Source organism: Hemiscyllium ocellatum, chromosome 39, assembly GCF_020745735.1.
Source record: "Hemiscyllium ocellatum isolate sHemOce1 chromosome 39, sHemOce1.pat.X.cur, whole genome shotgun sequence".
Taxonomy (NCBI): domain Eukaryota; kingdom Metazoa; phylum Chordata; class Chondrichthyes; order Orectolobiformes; family Hemiscylliidae; genus Hemiscyllium; species Hemiscyllium ocellatum.
The window spans coordinates 23,769,171-23,791,626 of record NC_083439.1 but is presented as its reverse complement, the minus strand read 5'-3'; the positions used below and the strand labels follow the sequence as shown (position 1 = coordinate 23,791,626).

General features: G+C 42.9%; 1 protein-coding gene across 1 annotated transcript; it reads right to left on the bottom strand.

Moving 5' to 3' along the window:
* Positions 1–6,859: 6,859 nt before the first annotated feature.
* On the bottom strand, positions 6,860–21,156 carry rsl24d1 (ribosomal L24 domain containing 1). Its single transcript, XM_060852762.1, has 6 exons — positions 20,989–21,156; positions 12,342–12,455; positions 12,192–12,264; positions 10,730–10,793; positions 7,709–7,794; positions 6,860–7,538 (listed from the first exon to the last, which is right to left on the bottom strand). The coding sequence occupies exons 1-6, from the start codon at positions 21,067–21,069 to the stop codon at positions 7,465–7,467; spliced, it is 492 nt and encodes a 163-aa protein (XP_060708745.1). The 5' UTR covers positions 21,070–21,156; the 3' UTR covers positions 6,860–7,464.
* Positions 21,157–22,456: the final 1,300 nt, after the last annotated feature.

The following is a 22,456-nucleotide window of genomic DNA, read 5'->3' as shown; positions in this document are numbered from 1 at the left end:
TAAACCTCTGACAACATACTTGAGAAGATGCCAATACTCTTTCTCCCTCCTCATACGAGCAATATAACTACATGAGGCGATAATGGAGCAGCTCTATCGAACATGAGCTGGAAGGCTTCCACTGTGCTTATTTTTTATCCGAAACATCTCCAAAATTACAATACTGAAAAACAACATCAAAGAGAAATCTCTTCACTTGGTAACAAAAATGAGAAACTATTCCCTTAAACATTGTTCCAATCCACGAATATTCTGTAATTTTTTTTATCTATTCATTGCCAGTTAATACAGGGACACATAACACACTCAGAATGTAATCTTAGACATGCAGATAACAAAGCTATAACAGTAATAGCAGGTGCACAGAAAGAACAGTGGAAAGTCTTCAAATAGCTCCACATTTAGCACATACATTGATTCAGATTTTAACAGTGGTTAATTTTCACATTTCAGATAAAAGGTGTCAACTTGTAGCCACGTTGAATGAAAATCATCGCAGTCCCAAAAGACCGTAGGCTGCTCCCTCATGAAAGAGACAAAGATTGGTGAGTTAACCATACCTCAAATGAAAGGCAAGGTTGAGAAAGCTGGTAAGAAAATTGCATCAGTATTGCTGCTGCATCACAAACCAGTCATCCAGAAACCTGAGCTAACCAACCCTTGGTCTTTGTAGATACTAATGAATGCCACTTCCACACTCCAAATAGAACTTAAGTGGTTATTTAACTGGAAGGATTAGCACATCACGTGGATGTGTGAAAATCTAGAATCTTTATTACAATGGATTAAACTAACCAGTGGGCATCTATTAAATCCCTCAAGCATTTACACCTTGCATCCTTATGTGAAGACAATAAAACATCCTGAAATATTGACCTACAACACAGAAATTTAACCAATAGGCTAGTATAAATTATAGAGTCGTAGAGACGTTTGGCATGGAAACAAACCCTTCAGTCCAACTCATCCAAGCCGACCAGCTACCCTAAACCGACCTAGTCCCATCACCTATATTTGGCTCATGCACCTATTCAGATGGCTTTTAAATGTTGTAATTGTACCAGCCTCCACCGTTTCCTCTGGCAGCTCATTCCAAACACACACCACTCTCTGCATGAAAAAGTTGTCCCTTCGGCTTTTTAAAGTCTAACCCCTCTCACCTTAAAACCTATACCCTCTAATTTTGGACTCCCCTCTCTGGGAAAAACACCTTGTCCATTTACCCTATCCATACCTGTTCTGGTTTTATAAACCTCCATAAGGTCACCTCTCAGTCTCCGAAGCTCCAGGGAAAATAGCACCAGCCTATTCAGCCTCTCCCTTTAGCTTAAAGCTATGTTAAAAATTACTTCAAACTTCTGTCAATTAGATTTCTTTCCTCCGATATCCATTGTTGCTGAAAATTGTTTATGAAAACTTGTTCAAAGGAAATTCAAATACTAGACAGCTCAGAGATTTGAAAATGAAACATCAGGAAGTCTCTTGGTTCACTCCGCTTATTACAAACTGACATTGTGATAAAACACTGGTACAAAAACACAGGATAGACACATGTCAAAAATCAATGTTAAGGAACAATAAACTGCTTACTTATGAACTGCATGAGACAACTTGAAAAAAGTAATAAGGTTTATCTCCATATCAACTGATTTCAGTCACTCATGTATGTCAATCAAAAATTCCAACATTAAGAATAGCCAGGTGAATAACAATATCTAAATTTTAAATTCCATATACAAGTCAAATTTAAGATAATTTTTTTGTAGGTCAAAAGTCAATGAGTTGACTTTTACACAGATTAATGTTTTCAAGGAGTTGACATGAATAGTAAATTGAGGCCCCAGGAAAGGCTGTTGCAATGGAGTAACACAAATGTCAACACTGAATAAATCACATTAATCATCATTCATAATCTAATCACTTTCTGATCACAATTTAAAGGAAAGCTTTTGTTCATTAATATTTATACATCTACAATTAAACTAAATCACTGACATCTCTAGGATTAGAGTCATAGAGAGGTACAGCACAGAAATAGACACTTCGGTCCAACTCATCCATGCCGACTAGATACCCTAATCTAGTCCCATTTGCTAACACTTGACCCATATCCCTCTAAATCTTTCTTTTTCATATACTCATCCAGATACCTTTTATATGTCATAATTGTACCAGCCTCCAACACTTCCTCTGGCAGCCCATTCCATGCATACACCACCCTCTGCATGAAGAAGTTGTGCTATAGGTCCCTTTTAAATTTTTCCCCTCTCACCCTAAACTTATGGCCTCGAGTTCTACACTCCCCCAACCCAGGGAAAAGACCTTGTCTGTTTATCCTATCCATGCTTCTCATGATTTTATAAACCTCTATAAGGTCACCCCTCAGCCTCCGATGCTCCAAAGAAAATAGCCACAGCCTATTCAGCCTCTCCCTATAGCTCAAATCCTCCAACCCTTGCAGCATCTTTTTCTGAACCCTTTCAAGCTTTATAACATCCTTCCAATAGGAGGGAGGCAAGAATTACACACATTTCAAAAGTGACCTAATGAATGTCCTGTACAACTGCAACATGACCTCCCAGCTTCTGTAATGAATGCTCTGACCAATGAAGGAAAACATACCTAATGCCTTCTTCTCTATCCTATTTACCTGCGACTCCACTTTCAAGGAACTATTGAATGCAGGTTCAAAGTCTCTTCGTTCAGAAACATTCCCCAGGGCCTTATCATTAAGCATACAAGTCCTGCTCTGATTTGCTTTTCCAAAATGCACCTCATTTATCTAAATTAAATTTCATCTGCCACCCCTCAGTCCATTGGCCCATTGTTCAAGATCCCATTGTACTCTGAGGTAATCTTCTTCACTGTCCACACCTCCCATTTAGGTGTCATTGGCAAACTTACTAACTGTACCTCCTATGATCACATCCAAATCATTTATATAAATAATGAAAAACGGACCCAGCACCGATCCTTGTGGCACTCCATTGTCAACAGGCCTCCAGTCTGAAAGGCAAGTCTCCACCACCATCCTCTATCTGCTACCTTCAGGCCAGTTCTGTATCCAAATGGTTAGTTCTCCCTATATTTCATGTGATCTAATCTTGCTAAGCAGTCTAGCCGGAGGACCCTTGTCTAATGCCTTATCAAACATATCCACCGCTCTGCCCTCAATCCTCTTCATTATTTCTTCAAAAATCTCAGTTTTGTGAGACATGATTGCCCATGCACAAAGTCATGTTGTCTATCCCTAATCAGTCCTTGCCTTTCCAAATACTTGTAAATCCTGTCCCTCAAGATTCCCTCCAACAACTTGCCTACCATCGATGGTAGGTTCACGGGTCTATAGCTCTCTGGCTTTTCCTCATCACCTTTGTCAAATAATGACACCACGTTAGCCAACACCCCATCCAGCTATCACTTCCCTAGCTTCCCACAGAGTTCTAGGCTACACCTGATCAGGTCCTGGGGATTTTTCCACTTTTTAGTGTTTTAAGACATCCAGCACTTTCTCCTCTGTAATATGGACATTTTTTCAAAATGTTACTATTTCCTTACATTCTATATCTTCCATGTCCTTCTCCACAGTAAACACTAATGCAAAGTGCTCGTTTAGTATCTCCTGCTGCTCCACCAATTAAGCTGCCTTGCTGATCTTTGAGGAGCCCTATTGTCTCCCTAGTTACCCTTTTGTCCTTAATGTATTTATAGAATCCCTTTGGATTCTCCTTAACCTTTTTTGCCAACACTATCTCATGCCCCCTTTTTGCCCTCCTGATTCCCAAAATGGTTACTTCTACTGCCTTATACATTCTTCTAAGGATTCACTTGATCTCTGCTGTCTACATCTGACATATGCTTTTCTTCACCAAAACCTCAATTCCTGCAGTCATCTGGCATTCCCTACACCAACCAGCCTTGCCTTTCACCATAACTGGAATAGAGTGTCTCGGGACTCGTTATCTCATTTTTGAAGGCTTCCCATATTCCAGCCGACCCTTTACCTGCGAACATCTGTGCCCAATCAGTTTTTGAAAGTTCTTGCCTACTACCAGCAAAATTGGACTTACTCCAAATTTAGAACTTCAACTTTTAGATCCAGTCTATTGTTTTCCATCACTATTTTAAAATTAATAGAGCTATGGTTGCTGGGCTCAAAGTGCTCCCCCACCGACATCTCAGTCACCTAGCAAGTTCTGAGAAGATTTGTAGCTCAGGTTAAGGTTCAGTCTCTGAACTGGAAGGTTCATTTTCAGACGTTCGTCAGCCCACTAGGTAACATTTTCAATGAGCCTCATAATGAAGCCTGCTGGCGTTTCCTGCTTTCTATTTATATGTTTGGGTTTCCTTGGGTTGGTGATGTCATTTCCTGTTCTTTTTCTCAGGGGGTGGTAAATGGGATCCAAGTCAATGTGCTTGTTGACAGAGTTCCGGTTAGAATGCCATGCTTCTAGGAATTTTCATGCATTTACATTGCCAATGTCGTTTACAAAATCCCATGCAAGAACTGTAACAAACACTACACTAGACAAACAGGTAGAAAACTAGCCACCAGGATATATGAACATTAACGAGCCACAAAACGACATGACCCTCTCTCACTAGTATCCTTACATACAGCTAATGAAGGTCACCACTTTGATCGGGACAAGCCAAATAGAGACATGCATGAGAATTCCTAGAAGCATTCCAACCGGAACTATCAACAAACACATTGACTTAGATCCCATTTACCACCCCTGAGAAAAAGAACAGGAAATGACATCACCAACCCAAACCTATAAATAGAAAGAAAACACCAGCAGGCTTCATCCGGAGGCTCACTGAAGATGCTACCTCGTATGCTGACAAAACATCAGAAAACGAACCTTCCAGCTCAGCGAGCAAACCTACATCCAGAACCTCAGTCACCTGCCCTCCCTTATTTCCCAAGAGTTGGTCAAGTTTTACACCTTCTCTAACAGGTACATCCACATACTGAGTCAGAAAAATTTCTTGCACACACAAATTCCTCTCCATCTAATCCCTTACACTATGGAAATTCCAATCAATGTTTGGAAAGTTAAAATCTCCTACCATAACCACCCTATTGTACTTACAGGTAACTGAGGTCTTCTTACAAGTTTGTTTATCAATTTCCCACTGACTGCTGAGGGTTCTATAATACAATCCCAATAAGGTGATCAACCCCTTCTTATTTCTCAGTTCCACCCAAATAACACCCAATTCAGGTGTAGTCCATCCCTCTTGTACAGATCACTCTATCGCTTAAGAGACTCTAATGATCCAAAAATATAAATCCAAACCCTTCTCCCCTGCACCAGCTCCTCAACCACTCATTCATCTGCTTTATCCTCCTATTCCTACCATGTCTAGCTCGTAGCACAAGTAGTCCAGATATTACTAGCCTTAAGGACCTCCTTTTTAAATTCCTACGTAACTTTCCATATTCTCCCTTCAGAATCTCATCCTTTTTCCTTCCTCTGTCATTAGTTCCAATCTGTACAACAGCCTCCTGCTGGTCCCTCTTCCTTTTGAGGACATTCTGCTCCCTCTCAGAGATATCCTTGATCCTAGCACCAGGGAGGCAACACACCATTCTGATTTCTCACTGCCAGCCACAGATGCATCTGTCTGTTCCCCTGACGTACCCTCATTACATTACAGCCATTCTCATGCTATATACCCCTGAGAGTCCATCACACCTTACATTTTCCAAACAAGCAGACCTGTTTGAGATGGAGATAGCCTCCCTTTCCTGGAGTTAACCTGACTGTATCTGTGGCTTTTCTCCCTTCCATCCACTCCCTAGCTTGTGTAAATTCCTTATTGCCTCTGTCGCTCCAACCAATCCGATCTGATCAGATTCGCAACAAAACACACTTCCTGCAGACAATCATCAGTAAATGGAAACTCTAAACACTCACATCCAACAGGGAGAGCACATCACATTACTAAAGGCCATTTTTGCTCCTTCACAATCTACAGACCCAGAAAATGGTACCATCTTATTGCTCTAAAATAACACAGTTCCAGGCTAACTTAATACTTATGGTTTATATTTTGAAAATTTATTCAAGAGAGAGATCTTAATATAACTTATAATCAAGAAAGAACTTGCTCTAATCACTATTGTAGACTTACAGCAACGTTATACTTAATATACTTAATGCTTATCTGTCCCCGTTCTGTGGGCTCCCCCACACAGATTCCTCCAAGGTCAGCCACTAATTTAGTTGTATGGTAATTTTTCCTGAACTTACTGGAACTCAAACAGCAACGGCACTAACTGTGCAGCTTCCTGCTGTGTCAGACAGCAGCGTAAGCTTCTTCCTCTGACCATGTGGTCGCTACCTTTGTCTGCCTTCTCCTTTTTAAAGTGCCGTTGTTTTGATCTTTCATGACTTTGATCCTGAATTTTTTTCGGCTTTAAAGTTCGGTTCAACTTATGAAAAGCTACAGACGTTTCAGGCCAAACACAATGAGGAACATCAACGTAAAAGATGTAGGACAGTCATTAATAAATGTAATTGGGAATTCAGTAGATCCTTCTTTACCATAAGAATGTGGAACTCCCCACCAGGCAGTTGAGACAGATGACATACACTGATTTAAGTGGAAGCTAAATAAGGACAAGTGAGAAAGGAAAGAAACATTTGAAAAAGAGGGGTGAGAAGATGCTCATGTGAAGCATAAGTACCAGCACAGAGCAGATGGGATGAAACGTCTGTTTTCTAATTTATTTCTAACTTAATGGTTCAAATAGAAAATTCTCCAATTCCCATACCCAATCAAAACAGGGATTTAATATCTGCACAAATATACACATCACAACTGCACAGATTATCATACCAACACATTTGATGAAAATAAATTTATTGACTGGAAATCATCCGTGTCAAGTTTAAAGCCGACTACATTTCAAGAGGGCAGGTCAGTCAACATTACTTTGAAAATATATACTTCACACTGCTGGGGGGGGGGGGGAATGTTGTCATCAGACCAGAACATTAATATCAAAACACACTCCCAAATTGCTGGATCTTTTGGATATTTTCTGCATTCCCACTTTCGTAAAATGGTATATTCTAGTTGATGGTTTGAGGATAATTCAATAATCCTAGATTTTAAAAAAACTGCAGGTAAAGATTCATTAATAATATAACAAAGGTAGGTTACACCATCAGTATCCAAACTATTGTCTAAAGGCTCTCGTAATTTGACCCATGAGCCTAATCACCCTGTTGTGCAATATCCAGATAAGTGAATTTGTACCTCCACCTAACATTTCTTTCTTACAGATTGTCCTGTATAAATTTTGGGGATCAGGTGGTTTATTAAGTGTTGGTGGATTATTGCTGGATAAATTCCACAAATAGTTAATGACCACAGCTTGCAAAACAGTTAAGTCATGAGATTTGATTCATGTTTCTTATTCACTCCATCTGGACAGCAAATAGCAAGTTAAGTTTCTTCTGCCATTTCCGAATCTTCTTGTAAAATATGTACCATCTTCTCTTCCAATTTCTTTGGTCTCTCTGTTGAAAGAAAATACAAGACTCTCAAAATTTTCAAAACAAATTAGACTCATTCCCAGATCACTTCTCAACGCCGAAGTTTTTAACTACAAGACAGCAAACATTTGATTTGTCAGATTTGTAGGTATTCTTTATATGCCATGAATATCTAAGCAGTCCCAGCCTATTACCTGCATGAGGAGCTTTGATGAGATGGATGTTTTGCTTGACCTCTTTGATATCTGCTTTTGTCTGTAACTCCTTGCTTTTTTTCAACCTTGGACAGAAAGCAGAATATTCATTATATTAGCAGCAAAGCAGCATCTGTCTCCAGTGTATAAAAGGTGATCACAGGAGACCACGCATGCACAGCTGAGCCAACCCCAGATGCAGTTGGCCATGACAGGAACTGTACCACTGATATGAACGCACGATGTGATGCGTACTGATGTCAGGACACGTGAATGTGCAGAATGGGAAATGTGCGCCCCCACTTGCGCTTGCATGTATACAGCTGCTCACAAAGAAACGAAGAATGAGATGCGTTCTGAGCTGCGCTCCAAGGCCAAGAATTGTAAGCTTCACCTCGATTATACTCAATGCCACTCTAACTTTCTCCCACCATTCTCCTGGGTAAAGAATTCCAAAGCCAAACAACTCTCCAAGAGAAAAAAATTATCCATCTTAAATAGAGACCTCTTAATTTCAAGATGTGCCCTTAGTTCTAGATTTCCTGACAAGGGGAAGGACAGTCCACCATTCACTCTGTCAGACCCCATCACAATCCTACATGCTTCAGTAAGATCACCTCTGGTTCTTTTATATTCCAATGAGTATATATCCACTTGTCCAACCAGTGACAACTGCTTCACCTCTGGAATCTGCCTGCTGAACCTTTTCTAAACTGCTAGGAGAAAGTGAGGACAGCAGATGCTGGAGAGTCAAGAGTCGCAAAGGGGGGCATTGGAAAAGCACAAGTCAAGCAGCATCCGAGGAGCAGGAGAGTCGACATTTTGGGCATAAGCCCTTCATCAGGAATGTGGAGGGGGAAGGGGGTGAGAGATAAAGATTAGATTAGAGTCCCTACAGTGTGGAAACAGGCCCTTCGGCCCAACAAGTCCACACCGACCTTCCGAAGAGTAACCCACCCATTGCCCTCTGATTAACTGACCTAACACTATGGGGCAATTTAGCATGACCAATTCAGCTGAACTGCACATCTTTGGATTGTGGGAGGAAACCAAAGCACCCAGAGGAAACCCACACAGATACGGTGAGAATGTGCAAACTCCACACAGAGTCACCCGAGGCTGGAATCGAACCTGGTACCCTGGTGCTGTGAGGCAGCAGTGCTAACCACCAAGCCACTGTACCGCCCCAAAATGGAGGGTGGGGCTGGGAGTTTGGGAAGGTAGGTGGGAAGGCAATAAGTGGAAGTAGTTGGGGGGGGGGGAGAGAGAGAGAGAGAGAGAGAGAGAGAGAGAGAGAGAGAGATGGTAAACTGTGATAGATTTTTTTTTGGGGGGGGGTAGAGTGGATGAATGGTATTTCCAATCCAAGTTTATGCCAACTTAAGTAAGAACAAAGCGTAAACACAGTTCCCCAGGTGCATTCTCTCATTCTGTGTACTGTTGTAGTAAGATAACCCTGGTTTTAGATTATCCTTCAAAATAAAAAACAACTTTCCATTTGCCTTTCCAATTATTTGTTGTACATCCATACTAACTTTTTTGTGATCAGGACACCACAATTTCCTCTCTATTACAAAATTGCCTAACATTAGATGTGATTCTGCAATTGGACAATATCTGTTGGATAATCCTGTATATACGAGGAATTACACTGACAACTAATTGTCAGTCAGGATCAGTGTGGTGCACTTACATGGACTGAAAGCTACACAGGGCCCTGTTCTTTGCAGACAGAAAGAACATATCCACACACTGCACCTGTTTAACTGAACAAAACAGGTGACTGTTGCAAGCTGGTTCAAATCTCAGGGCAATATCCTGACCAGAATAAAAGACACCAGCTTTAAAGGCTAACAAAGCCTGCCTGTTAACTGTCAATCAGCACTGATGGGTGCATTTGCTACCCATCAACAGTCCACTTGTTAATTAATCATCACTCTTGTACAGTATACATATTGGTTTCCCCCTTGAATTTGTATTCTTGTGAAAGCCTTGAAGACTGCAAAACCAAAAGCTGTGACCAAATGCATCCTTTTTCTCAGCAATACTGTCTATATCCCTTAGCTAACTGATAAATTTAGAAATCAGATTTTGAACCTTGCACTGAAATTGATCAAGATTACCATCATGTGTATGTACAAAAATATTCAACTCTGGTTTGCTTGCTCTAATTATACTGGCAGATATTTGCCATATTTTAGTTTATTTTGATTTAATCAAATATTTGTAAACTCTCAATTTTGTCCCCATTTGATCAGGAAATCAGTTCCAAATGTTCCCATTTAGCTGAAGCTCACAGCATCCCTAAAGTACTGACACAGATTGTGCACAAGGCAATCTTCCTTGAACTACCATAGCTAGGTTCCGTGATAGCACCTTCATCATAGTTATAGGCTCAATCTCCACCTTGCACATAATCTAGCTAAGAACCTATGTAAATTTCTCAGGGATTACTATTTTCCGAACAAGGGGATAAATGGAGAATGCATTTATTTATCAGTTGTATGTAATAGATTTTATAGTATGACTGTGAGGAGAAAGATCTCCGAAAGTCTTGGCCAACATTCATCCCTCAACTGACACCAAAGAGATTAACTAAAAGCAAAGAGAGCTGGAGAAAATCAGCAGGTCTGGAAGCATCTGCAGAGAAACGAGGGCTTACGTTTTGAGTCCAATATGACTCTTCTCTGAAACCAGATTAGCTGGGCAGATTTTTCATTGTTGTTTACGGAATTTTGCTGATTGCAAATTCAGTGCCACATTTGCCTAAATAATCTTGACTGCACTTTCAAAACAATGAACTGGCTATGGATCAATCATCAGCAGAGGCGCAAGGGCTTCCAAGGCCTTTTATCATCCATCCATAAAATGTGAAACAAATGCAATTTCTTGCTTGGCAATCACCAGGAATATAATGGAACAGAAAACTGGTTACGGTCAGGAAATATCGACAAATTTGATTAAATTGTAAATAAACATGTTATTCTTTAAAACATCTTTTTAAACTCTTAACACACTCACCTGTTCATAATAAATCTTGATTGACGCTTCTGTTTGATTTCCTCAACTCTTTTCATTGCCACAACTGTGGAACATAATTTATCATTAACATAAAGCAAATAAACTTCTCCCAAGTGTCCCAACAACAGCCCTTCAGTTAGGTCAGAAATGGAATAGAGAAATTTGCTAAAGAAATCAATTAAACCAGGCAGAAAGCATTTCCTTGAACCCTATCAAAATGGTTATAAGAGTCACAGAATCCCTAGTGCAGAGAGAGGCCATTCGGTCCATCGAGTCTGTACCAATCCTCAAAGAGTATCCCACCAAACTCATTACCCACAGCTAATCCACCTAGCCTACAAAACCCTGGACACTAAATTGCCCCACAGTGTATCATTTAGCATCGCCAATCCACCTAACCTATACAGCTTCAGACTGTAGGAGGAAACCGAAGCACGCAGCAGAAACCCATGCTGATGAGAAGAATGTACAAATTCCACACTGATAGTCACCCAATGTTGGAATCAAACCCAGTTCCCCTGGCGCTGTGAGACTGTACCGCTAATCACAAAGTCACTGTGCCTCCCTAATATACGAAACTCAGTGATTTTCTCTCACAATGCAAAGAGAATCTCCATTTTTCATATTTCAAATACAAATCTCTAACTCTGTTGATGATCTGTTTTTGTTGTTTTAGCATTCTGTTCATTGCCACTGCCAATATCACTTGCCTTTTTCAAGGGGAATTACACAAACTAGCCACTTCCCATGCGTTTAATACATTTATTAATGAAAGCCTATTTCATGTAACAGTGGCTCATCTACATTGAATCATAGTTTTTAAAAAATGATATTTTAGTTAATAATGCACTGAATCCAGCAAATCACAATGGGCTTCAGCAAAGTATCACAATAAAAAATTGCCTAAAAACGTCAATGCTTATTCTTTGCCACAAAGATAAAACCTTTTTAGAATTATGACTACTTGTGTAGTTAGTTTGTTTGCTTACACATGAAATACTAAGCTAAATGAAATTATGTAGGTCACACACCTACATTTACACTACTGTACTTTAATCACCTCGGGATCGATAATTTTTGTTAGATGTTGTCACTGTGTGATTAACATCCTTAACACCGACCAGCACCCCCAGCCCTGCTCCTCACTTCATACATATGCAGAAACATCTTATAAACCACATGAGAAGCACTAATCCTCTAGCTTAAGATTGTCACTGATGCAAAGATATATGAAATGTCAGACAGTTCCACCGCTGCAATATTGATTTAATTACAAGATTTGCTTCAGACTTCCCCAACACATTCTGCATATCAGTTTGTTACTGCCCCTTAATCACAAAGATTACTCTAGTATCAAAATGGAAACTCCATATTAAACAGGTTGAACAACTCATCAGATCCATCAAAATCACTGCTGTGACCCACAGCTTCCCAATATATTCCAAACACATGAACTACTTACCTGACTTAGACCACAGTTCTCTCTGGTACTTGACTGGTACATTTCTACGTTTCTCAAATTCAAATGAGTTATCCTATAAATAAAACATTAAATGTCAAGATCAACAAGTAAAAAGGAACAGGAAGTAAAGGTAAACTGCTTCATACGCACCACAGTCAATTCTTTGCCAGCCGATTTCCGGAAGGCCTTTGTCCACCTGACCTTTCTTGGATTACGCTTCTTCTTAAAGTTCTTATGACACTTTGATCTGCAGAATCTGAAAATCTGCAAGAACAAGAAATTTTAACTCTTGACAGGTGCAATGCTGCCCACAGAAAGCCAGGACAAAGTGAATTCCATTTGGAACATCAGTGACGCTATAGACTCAGGACCCCACAACCTGACGCTTATTCAGTAGTCAAAGTGAGCAATGTAGGTGATGCAATGTGACAAGTAACTATATAATGGAAACATCCCAGTGAGCTATCACCAGCAGAACGGTGATGCAAAACAGAAATGCTCAATTTACATAGCAAATGTTGCTGATAAATGTATAATAATTGGGCAGTTCTCCCTCCTAAATCAGAAAATGAGGGCAATTGGAAAATCAAACCAGAAACAGCAATTAATCTCAAACTAGTAACAAGAACTCGAATGAAATAAAGAACTGGACAGACTAAGTAGAAAAATATCAAATCGAGCATGTACTTTAGCAGTTCGGCAAGCCAAGATCTCAACTGCCCTCAAGACAAATACTTGGGGTATGCCTAGTTGGCAGCAACTAATTAATTAAACCATATTCATATTTCAAACAAAACAATGTTCACGTAATAATTGAATGACATGCGCCCTCGATTTATAATAATCCAAAATGTCAAAACTGTACACGGGAGCAGAGGGCAGATTTCACACAATACCATCGAAAAGCAAATTACTGTGGATGCGGAAAATTTAAACCGTGGGTTAAAACAGAGTTGATGTTATGGGTTGGGCGATTTTTCAGTAAAGCTGTACGGTCAAACAAACTGAAAATTGAACAGCTTTCCTTCACGGACCTCAGCTTTTCCAACATTTCACTCAAAACAACGTTGAATGAATAAAAGATTAATCCCTTCAACATTTCAATAATCTGTACATTTGAATTTTCTGAAGGCATCTTATAAGGTGCCACACATTAGGCTGTTTAATAATAGTCCATGTTGTTGGAATAGTATATTAGTATAGATAAAGCATTTGCTAAGTAACAGAAGAGAATTGATATAAGGGGGACGTTTTCAGGATACCAACCCAGTGGAATAGCACAGGAATCAGAGCTACAGCCATGATTATTTATGACATATTTTAATTATGTGGACGGAGAGCGTGAATCAGCAATAGTCAAGTTTGAGGATGATACACAAATTGGTGGGAAGACAAGTGGTGAAGATGACACAAAGAGTCTGCAGAGGGATACAGACAGATTAAGCATGGGCACATAAACATGGCAGACAGAATATAATGTGGGAAAATGTGAGTTTATGCACTACGGATGGAAGAATAAAAGAGTTGAGTACGATTTAAATGAAGAAAGACTCCAGAAAGCTACAACAAAGTGATTTAGGAATCCTCATCCCAAGTATCAGAAAAAGTTAACATCCAGGCTAGTAGGGAATGTAACAGATACACTGGCCTTTATTTGAAAGAGAATGAAGTATAAAAGTAGGGAGGGTTTGCGAAAATAACACGGTGGCTCAGTGGTTAGCAGTGCTGTGTCACAGCGCCAGGGACCCGGGTTCAATTCCAACCTCTCGCTGTCTGTGTGGAGTTTGCACATTCTCCCCATGTCTTCGTGGGTTTCCTCCCACAGTCCAAAGATGTGCAGGTTAGTGTAGATTCGCCATGCTAAATTGCCCATTGTGTTCAGGAATGTGTAGGTTAGGAGCATTAGTCAGGGTAAATGTAGAGTAATAGGATCGGGGAATGGGTCTGGTGGGTTACTCTTCGGAGGGTCAGTGTGGACTTGTTGAGCTGAAGGGGCTGTTTCCACAATGTAGGGATTCTATGAACACAAGACACTATTCGGCCCACAGACAGAACACTGTGAACAGTCTTATCTAAAGAAAGATATACTGGTATTGAAAGCAGTCTAGAGAAGGTTCATAAAGCTGATACCAGGAATGGAATTACTGTCTTATGACAAGAGGTTGAGTAGGTTAGCCCCATACTTATTGGAATTTAGAAGAATGACCATCAACATTATTGAAACTTTGAAAGATTCTCAGAAGACATTTAAGGAAGATGCAGGAAGGCTGCTCGTGGGAGTCAAGAACAAGAGGATAATCTCGGAATAAGGGATCACACATTTGAGACAAAGATGAGGAGGAATTTATTCTCTCAGAGGGTATTGAATCTATGGATGTCTTTACCTGAAACAGCTGCCAAGGCTGGATCATTAAGTATATTCAATCTCAGAGTCAGATGTGCAGCAGGTCCTTCCGTCCAACACATCCATGCCAACCAGATATCCAATCCAATCTAGTCCCATTTGCCAGCACTTGACCCATATCCCTCTAAACCCTTCCTATTCATATACCCATCCAGATGCCTTTTAAATGTTGGAATTGTACCAGCCAGGGAATTATGGACCAGTGAGCCTGACGTCGGTGGTGAGGAAGTTATTGAATAGAATCCTGAGGGACAGGATGTTTATATATTCATCAATGGCTGATTAGCGATAGTCAACATGGCTTTGTGCGTGGGAAATCATGTCTCACAACTTGACTTGACTTTCTTTGAAGCAGCAGCAAAGAGGAATGATGAGGGCAGAGCGGGAGATGTGATCTATATAGACTTCAGTAAGGCATTCGAAAAGGTTCCCCATGGGAGGCTGATTGGCAAGGTTAGAGCTCATGGAATACAGGGAGAACTAGCCATTTGGATACAGAACTGGCTCAAAGATAGAAGACAGCGGGCGGTGGTGGAGTGTTGTTTTTCAGACTGGAGGCCTGTGACCAGTGGAGTGCCACAGGGATCGGTGCTGGGTCCACTACTTTTCATTCTTTATATCAATGGTTTGGATGTGAGCATAAGAGGTACAGTTAGTAAGTTTGCAGATGAGGTGTAGTGGACAGCGAAGAGGGTTACCTCATATTACAATGGGATCTTGACCAGATGAGCCAATGGGCTGGGAAGTGGCAGATGGAGTTTAATTCAGATAAACGTGAGGTGCTGCATTTTGGGAAAGCAAATCTTAGGAGGACTTGTACATTTAATGGTAAGGTTCGAGGGAGTGTTGCTGAACAAAGAGACCTTGAAGTGCAGGTTCATAGCTCCTTGAAAGTGGAGTCGCAGGTAGATAGGATAGTGAAGACGGCGTTTGGCATGCTTTCGTTTAGCGGTCAGGGAACTGAGGACAGGAGTTGGGAGGTTATGTTGTGGCTATACAGGACATTGGTTAGGCCACTGGTGGAATACTGCGTGCAGTTCTGGTCTCCTTCCTATCGGAAAGATGTTGTGAAACTTGAAAGGGTTCAGAAAACATTAAGAAGGATGTTGCCACGATTAGAGGATTTGTGACATAGGAGAGGTTGAATAGGCTGGGGCTGTTTTCCCTGGAGCGTCAGAGGCTGAGGGGTGACCTTATAGAGGTTTATAAAATCATGAAGGGCATGGATAGGGTAAATAGACAAAGTCGTTTCCCTGGGATGAGGGAGTCCAGAACTAGAGGGCATAAGTTTAGGGTGAGAGTGGAAAGATATAAAAGAAACTTAAGGGGCAAATTTTCCACGTCTATGGAATGAGCTGCCAGAGGAAGTGGTGGAAGCTAGTATGATTACAATGTTTAAAAGGCATCTGGATGGGTATATGAATAGGAAGGGTTTGGAGGAATATGGGCCAGGTGCTGGCAGGTGGGACTAGATCAGGTTGGGATATCTAGTCAGCATAAACAAGCAGGACCAAAGGGTCTGTTTCTGTGCTGTACATCTTTATGACTTCCTCTGGCAGCTCATTTCATACACACACCATGCTCTGTATGAAAAAGTTGCCCCTTAAGTCCCTTTTACATCTTTCCCATCTCACCCTAAACCTATGCCCTCTAGTTCTGGACTCCTCCACCCAAGGGAAAAGACCTTGTCTATTTACCCTATCCATGCTCCCCATGATTTTATAAATCTACATAATGCCACCCTGCAGCCTCCGACACTCCAGGGAAAACAGCCCCAGCCTAATCAGCTTCTCCCTATAGCTCAAACCCTCGAACCCTGGCAACATCCTTGTAAATCTTCTTTATGAACCTTTTCAAATTTCATAACATCCGTCCTATAGGAGAGAAACCAGTATTGCACACAATATTCCAGAAGTGGCCTAACCAAGGTCCTGACCATGACCTCCCAACTCCTCTATTCAACACAATCTTGAGACAGATTTTTAGTCGACAAAGGAATCAAGCATTATGGGGAAAATTGGCATGAGGATTACCAGCTCAGCCATGATGTCATTGAATGGTGAGTAGATCCGATGGGCTGAATAGTCTACTTCTGAACACATTGTAGTGCTGTAGATTACATCACACACAGAGCAAGTACCTAAATTACAACATGATATACATTCAGGTCAAAATTCAGGAATTCCCGATCAGCATTATGGGTCCAACTGCACGAAATGTACAACAACAGATCGAGAAGGCAACTCACCACTATCTTCTCAAGGGCAAGTAAAAACTGACACTAAATGATGGCCCAGCCACTGACGTGCATATCCTATGAGTACACAAAAACTGGTTCCATGACACACTGAACCAGTGCATTCCAGAAGATAACCACACAAAATGTATTCATGCAAATGCAATGAAATGCAAGTTAAAATTCTAACTGTACACCATCAAGCTACATTAAGTGTCAGCCAGAGTTCAGTTGGTAGCACTGTCATAGAACTGTACAACAGAAACAGATCCTTTCATCCAACTCATTCATGCTGACCAGATATGAAGAACCAATCTAGTCCCATTTGCCAGTAGATGGCCCATGTCCCCCTAAATCCTTCCTACTCTGCTTGGGAAGATTTAAACTAGTCAGGGTGGAGGGGGGGAGCACACGGTGGGGAGAGAATTGATGGGACCCAGGGAGATAGTGCGGAAAAAGATCCAATCTGAGACTGGTACAGTTGAGAACAAAGGCAAGTCACAACCAGGGCAGGCAGGGACAAAGCAGAGAACAAGATCAGACTAATAAATTAAACTGCATTTATTTCAATGCAAGAACCTAACAGGGAAGGCAGATAAACTCAGGGCAAGGTTAGGAACATGGGACTGGGATATCACAGCAATTACTGAAACATGGCTCAAGGATGGACAGGACTGGCAGCTTAATGCTCCAGGATACAAATGCTACAGGAAGGACAGAAAGGGAGGCGGGGGGGGGGGGGGTGGCATTTTTGATAAGGGATAGCCTTATAGCTGTACCGAGGGAGGATTTTCCAGGAAATACATCCAGGAAAGTAATTTGGGTGGAACTCAGAAATAAGAAAGGAATGATCACCTTATTGGGATTGTATTATAGACCCCCCTAATAGTCAGAGGGAAATTGAGAAACAGATTTGTAAGATCTCAGTTATCTGTAAAAATAATAGGGTGGTTATGGTAGGGAATTTTAACTTTTCAAACATAGAATGGGACTGCCACAGTGTTAAGGGTTTAGATGGAAAGGTATTTGTTAATTGTGTACAAGAAAATTTTCTGATTCAGTATGTGGATGTACCTACTAGAGAAGGTGCAAAACTTGACCTACTCTTGGGAAATATGGCAGGGCAGGTGACTGAGGTGTCAGTCGGGGAGCACTTTGGGGCCAGCGACCATAATTTTATTAGATTCAAAATAGTGATGGTAAAGGATAGACCAGATCTAAAAGTTGAAGGTCTAAATTGGAAAAAGGCCATTTTTGACGGTATTAGGCAAGAACTTTCAAAAGCTGATTAGGGGCAGATGTTGATAGGTAAAGGGATGGCTGGAAAATGGGAAGCCTTCAGAAATGAGATAATGCGAATCCAGAGAAAGCATATTCCTACCAGGGTTTGGTTAAGAAAAAAAAGGAAGCAGCTATCAGGTATAGACAAGATAGATTGGTTGAATCCTTGGAAGAGTATAAAGACAGTAAGAGTATACTTGAGAGAAATCAGGAGGGCAAAAGGAGACATGAGATAGCTTTAGGAAATAGAGTTAAGGAGAATCCAAATGGTTTTTACAAATACATTAAGGACAAAAGGGTAACTAGGGAAAGAATAGGCCACCTCGAAGATCAACAAGGTGGCCTTTTTGTGGAGCAGCAGGAGATGGGGGAGATACTAAATGATTATTTTGCATTAGTATTTACTGTGGAAAAGGACATGGAAGATATAGAATTAGAGAAATAGATGGTGACATCTTGAAAAATATCCAGATTACAGAGGAGGAAGTGCTGGATGTCTTGACAGGCATAAAAGTGGATAAATCCCCAGGACCTGATCAGGTGTACCCGAGAACTCTGTGGGAAGCTAGGGAAGTGATTGCTGGGTCTCTTGCTGAGATATTTGTATCATCGATAGTCACAGGAGAGGTGCCGGACAACTGGAGATTGGAAAACGTGGTGCCACTGTTTAACAAAGGTGGTAAGGACAAGCCAGGGAACTACAGACCAGCCTGACGTCAGTGGTGGGCAAGTTGTTGAAGGAACTCCTGAGGGACAGGATTATGTGTATTTGGAAAGGCAGGGGCTGATTAGGGACAGTCAACAAGGCTTTATACATGGGAAATCATGTCTCACAAACTTGACTGAGTTTTTTGAAGAAGTAATAAAGAGGATTGATGAGGGCAGAGCGGTAGATGTGATCTATATGACTTCAGTAAGGTGTTCGAAAAGGTTCCCCATGGGAGACAGGTCAGCAAGATTAGATCTCATGGAATATAGGGGGAACTAGCCATTTGGATACAGAACTGTCTCAAAGGCAGAAGACAGAGGGTGGTAGTGGAGGATTGTTTTTCAGACTGGAGGCCTGTGACCAGTGGAGTGCCACAAGAATCGGTGCTGGGTCCTCTACCTTTTGTCATTTACATAAATGATTTGGGTGTCAGCATAAGAGGTACGGTTAGTAAGTTTGCAGATGACACCAAAATTGGAGGTGTAGTGGACAGCGAAGAAGATGACCTCAGATTACAACAGGATCTTGACCAGATGGGCTGAGAAGTGGCAGATGAAGTTTAATTCAGATAAATGTGAGGTACTGCATTTTGGGAAAACAAATCTTAGCAGGACTTATACACTTAATGGTAAGGTCCTAGGGAGTGTTGCTCAACAAAGAGACCTTAGAGTGCAGGTTCATAGCTCCTTGAAAGTGGAGTCGCAGGTAGATAGGATAGTGAAGGAGGCATTTGGTATGCTTTCCTTTATTGGTCAGGGTACTGAGTACAGGAGTTGGGAGGTCATGTTGTGGCTGTACAGGACATTAGTTAGGCCACCTTTGGAATATTGCATGCAATTCTGGTCACCTTCTTATCAGTAGGATGTTGTGAAACTTGAAAGGATTCAGAAAAGATTTATAAGGATGTTGCCAGGATTGGAGGATTTAAGCTTTAGGGAGAGGTTGAATAGGCTAGAGCTGTTTTCCCTGAAGCGTCGGAGGCTGAGGGGTGACCTTATAGAGGTTTATAAAATCATAAGAAGCATGGATAGGATAAATAAACAAAGTCTTTTCCCTGCGGTGGGGGAGTCCAGAACTACAGGGCATAGGCTTAAGGTCAGACCTTAAGATATAAAAGAGACCTAATGGGGCAACTTTTTAATGCAGAGAGTAGTATGTGTATGGAATTAGCTGCCAGAGGAAGTGGTGTGGCAAGTACAACTGCAATCTGGGTCAAGTGCTGGCAGGTGGGACTAGATTAGGTTGGGATATCTGGTCAGCATGGACGAATTGGACCTGAGGGTCTGTTTCCATGCTGTACATCTTTATGACTCTACAACTCATGCCCATACAGATGCCTTTTAAATGTTGTAACTGTGCTAGCCTCCACCACTTCTTCTGGCAGCTCATTCCATACAAACACCACAACCCTTAAGTTTTTTTTTAAATCAATTCCCTCTCACTTTAAACCTCTGCCCTCTAGTTTTGGTCTCCTCTACCCTGGGAAAAACACCTTGTCTCGTAACTCTATATATGCTGAGTATATATCCCACCTGATTTTATAAACTCCTAAGGTCACCCCTCAGCCTCCAAAGCTCCAGGGAAAATAGCCCCAGCCGTATTCTGCCTCTCCCAATAGCTTCTTGTAACCACAACCCCCTGGTTCACAAATCTGACTTTAAACGCACAAAACTCCAGATTCAAACTTCAGTCTGAGTTGCAACTTTCAAATCTGACATTAAACTCGACACCTCTTTCATGTGGACGAAAAAGATCCAACTATTCTGAAGGTGAATAGTGGAATAATCTCTGGTATTACCCTAGTGACACAAGCAAATTAAATGGATCATTCTCAAATGTCTGCGTGGGGGCTCTTGTTGGTCTGACATCGGCAATAACTACAACCTCAAACTGGTAGCTCACTGACTTGTGATTCCTTTCGGTAGACCGTGTGAAAGGCGCTATATAAATGCAAGTGTGTGTTGACCACAACATGTCGCCGAGCAAAGGCGCAGCGTGGCCCCGCCAAGTTCTGATCACTATACCGTCTTCTCCCGGACCTTTCCCCGGCAGGTCCCGACGATGATGCCGGGCTCTCCAGGCCGACAGCTCCGGCGTGGTGCCCGAGGCCTGGGCCCAGCCTCTCCGACTGTCCCCACACCCCAACACCCGCCCATCCCCGCCTCACCTTACAGTCGTTGCGGACGAACATCATGCCGTGACCCGGATACACCGGCGCCGAGCAAAAGTAACACTTTTCGATGCGCATTTTCGCCCCGGCTTGGAGTTGACCGCGCGGTTCCCCGGCACCGGCCTCCCGCTGCCCTGACTCGCAGCAAAATGGCCGACCAGTCCCGGAGGACCGCGGCACAGCGCCCCCTACAGTCCCGGAGGACCGCGGCACAGCGCCCCCTACAGTCCCGGAGGACCGCGGCACAGCGCCCCCTACAGTCCCGGAGGACCGCGGCACAGCGCCCCCTACAGCCCCGGAGGACCGCGGCACAGCGCCCCCTACAGTCCCGGAGGACCGCGGCACAGCGCCCCCTACAGTCCCGGAGGACCGCGGCACAGCGCCCCCTACAGTCCCGGAGGACCGCGGCACAGCGCCCCCTACAGTCCCGGAGGACCGCGGCACAGCGCCCCCTACAGTCCCGGAGGACCGCGGCACAGCGCCCCCTACAGTCCCGGAGGACCGCGGCACAGCGCCCCCTACAGTCCCGGAGGACCGCGGCACAGCGCCCCCTACAGTCCCGGAGAACAGCAGCACGGTGTCCCTGCGTCCGGGAGCACCGCAACACAGCGCCCCCTACAGTCCCGGAGAACAGCAGCACGGTGCCCCCTGTGTCCGGGAGGACCTTAGCACAGCGCCCCCTACAGTCCCGGAGGACAGCAACACGGTGCCCCTGTGTCCGGGAGGACCTTAGCACAGCGCCCCCTACAGTCCCGGAGGACAGCAACACGGTGCCCCTGTGTCCGGGAGGACCTTAGCACAGCGCCCCCTACAGTCCCGGAGGACAGCAACACGGTGCCCCTGTGTCCGGGAGGACCTTAGCACAGCGCCCCCTACAGTCCCGGAGGACAGCAGCACGGTGCCCCTGTGTCCGGGATGACCGCGGCACAGCGCCCTCTACAGTCCCGGAGGACAGCAGCACATTGCCAGAGTGTCGGGAGAACCACAGGACAGCGCCCTCTACAGTCCCAGAGGACAGAGGAACAGCGCCCCTCTGTCCGGGAGGACTGCGGACAGCGCCCTCAACTGTCTCAGAGAACAGCAGCACAGCGCCCCAGTCGTCTGGGAGGCCCGTGGGATAGCGCCACCTACAATCCCGGAGGACAACAGCACATCGCCTTAAGTGATGGGAGGACCACAAGATAGCACCCTTTACAGTCCCAGAGGATGGCAGCATAGTGTCTCTATGTTCGGGATTGATTGTCTGCTTCTCAATGTATAATTTCAGTTACATCACACTGTAAACTTTTGCTATAAATTCTGTGTTTTAGGATTGAGCCCTCCACTATCACCTGATGAAGGAGTGACACTCTGAAAGCTAGTGTGCTTCCAATTAAACTTGTTGTACTATAACCTGGTGTGTGATTTTTAACTTTGTACACCCCAGTCCAACACCGGCATCTCCAAATTATGTTCGGGAGGACCA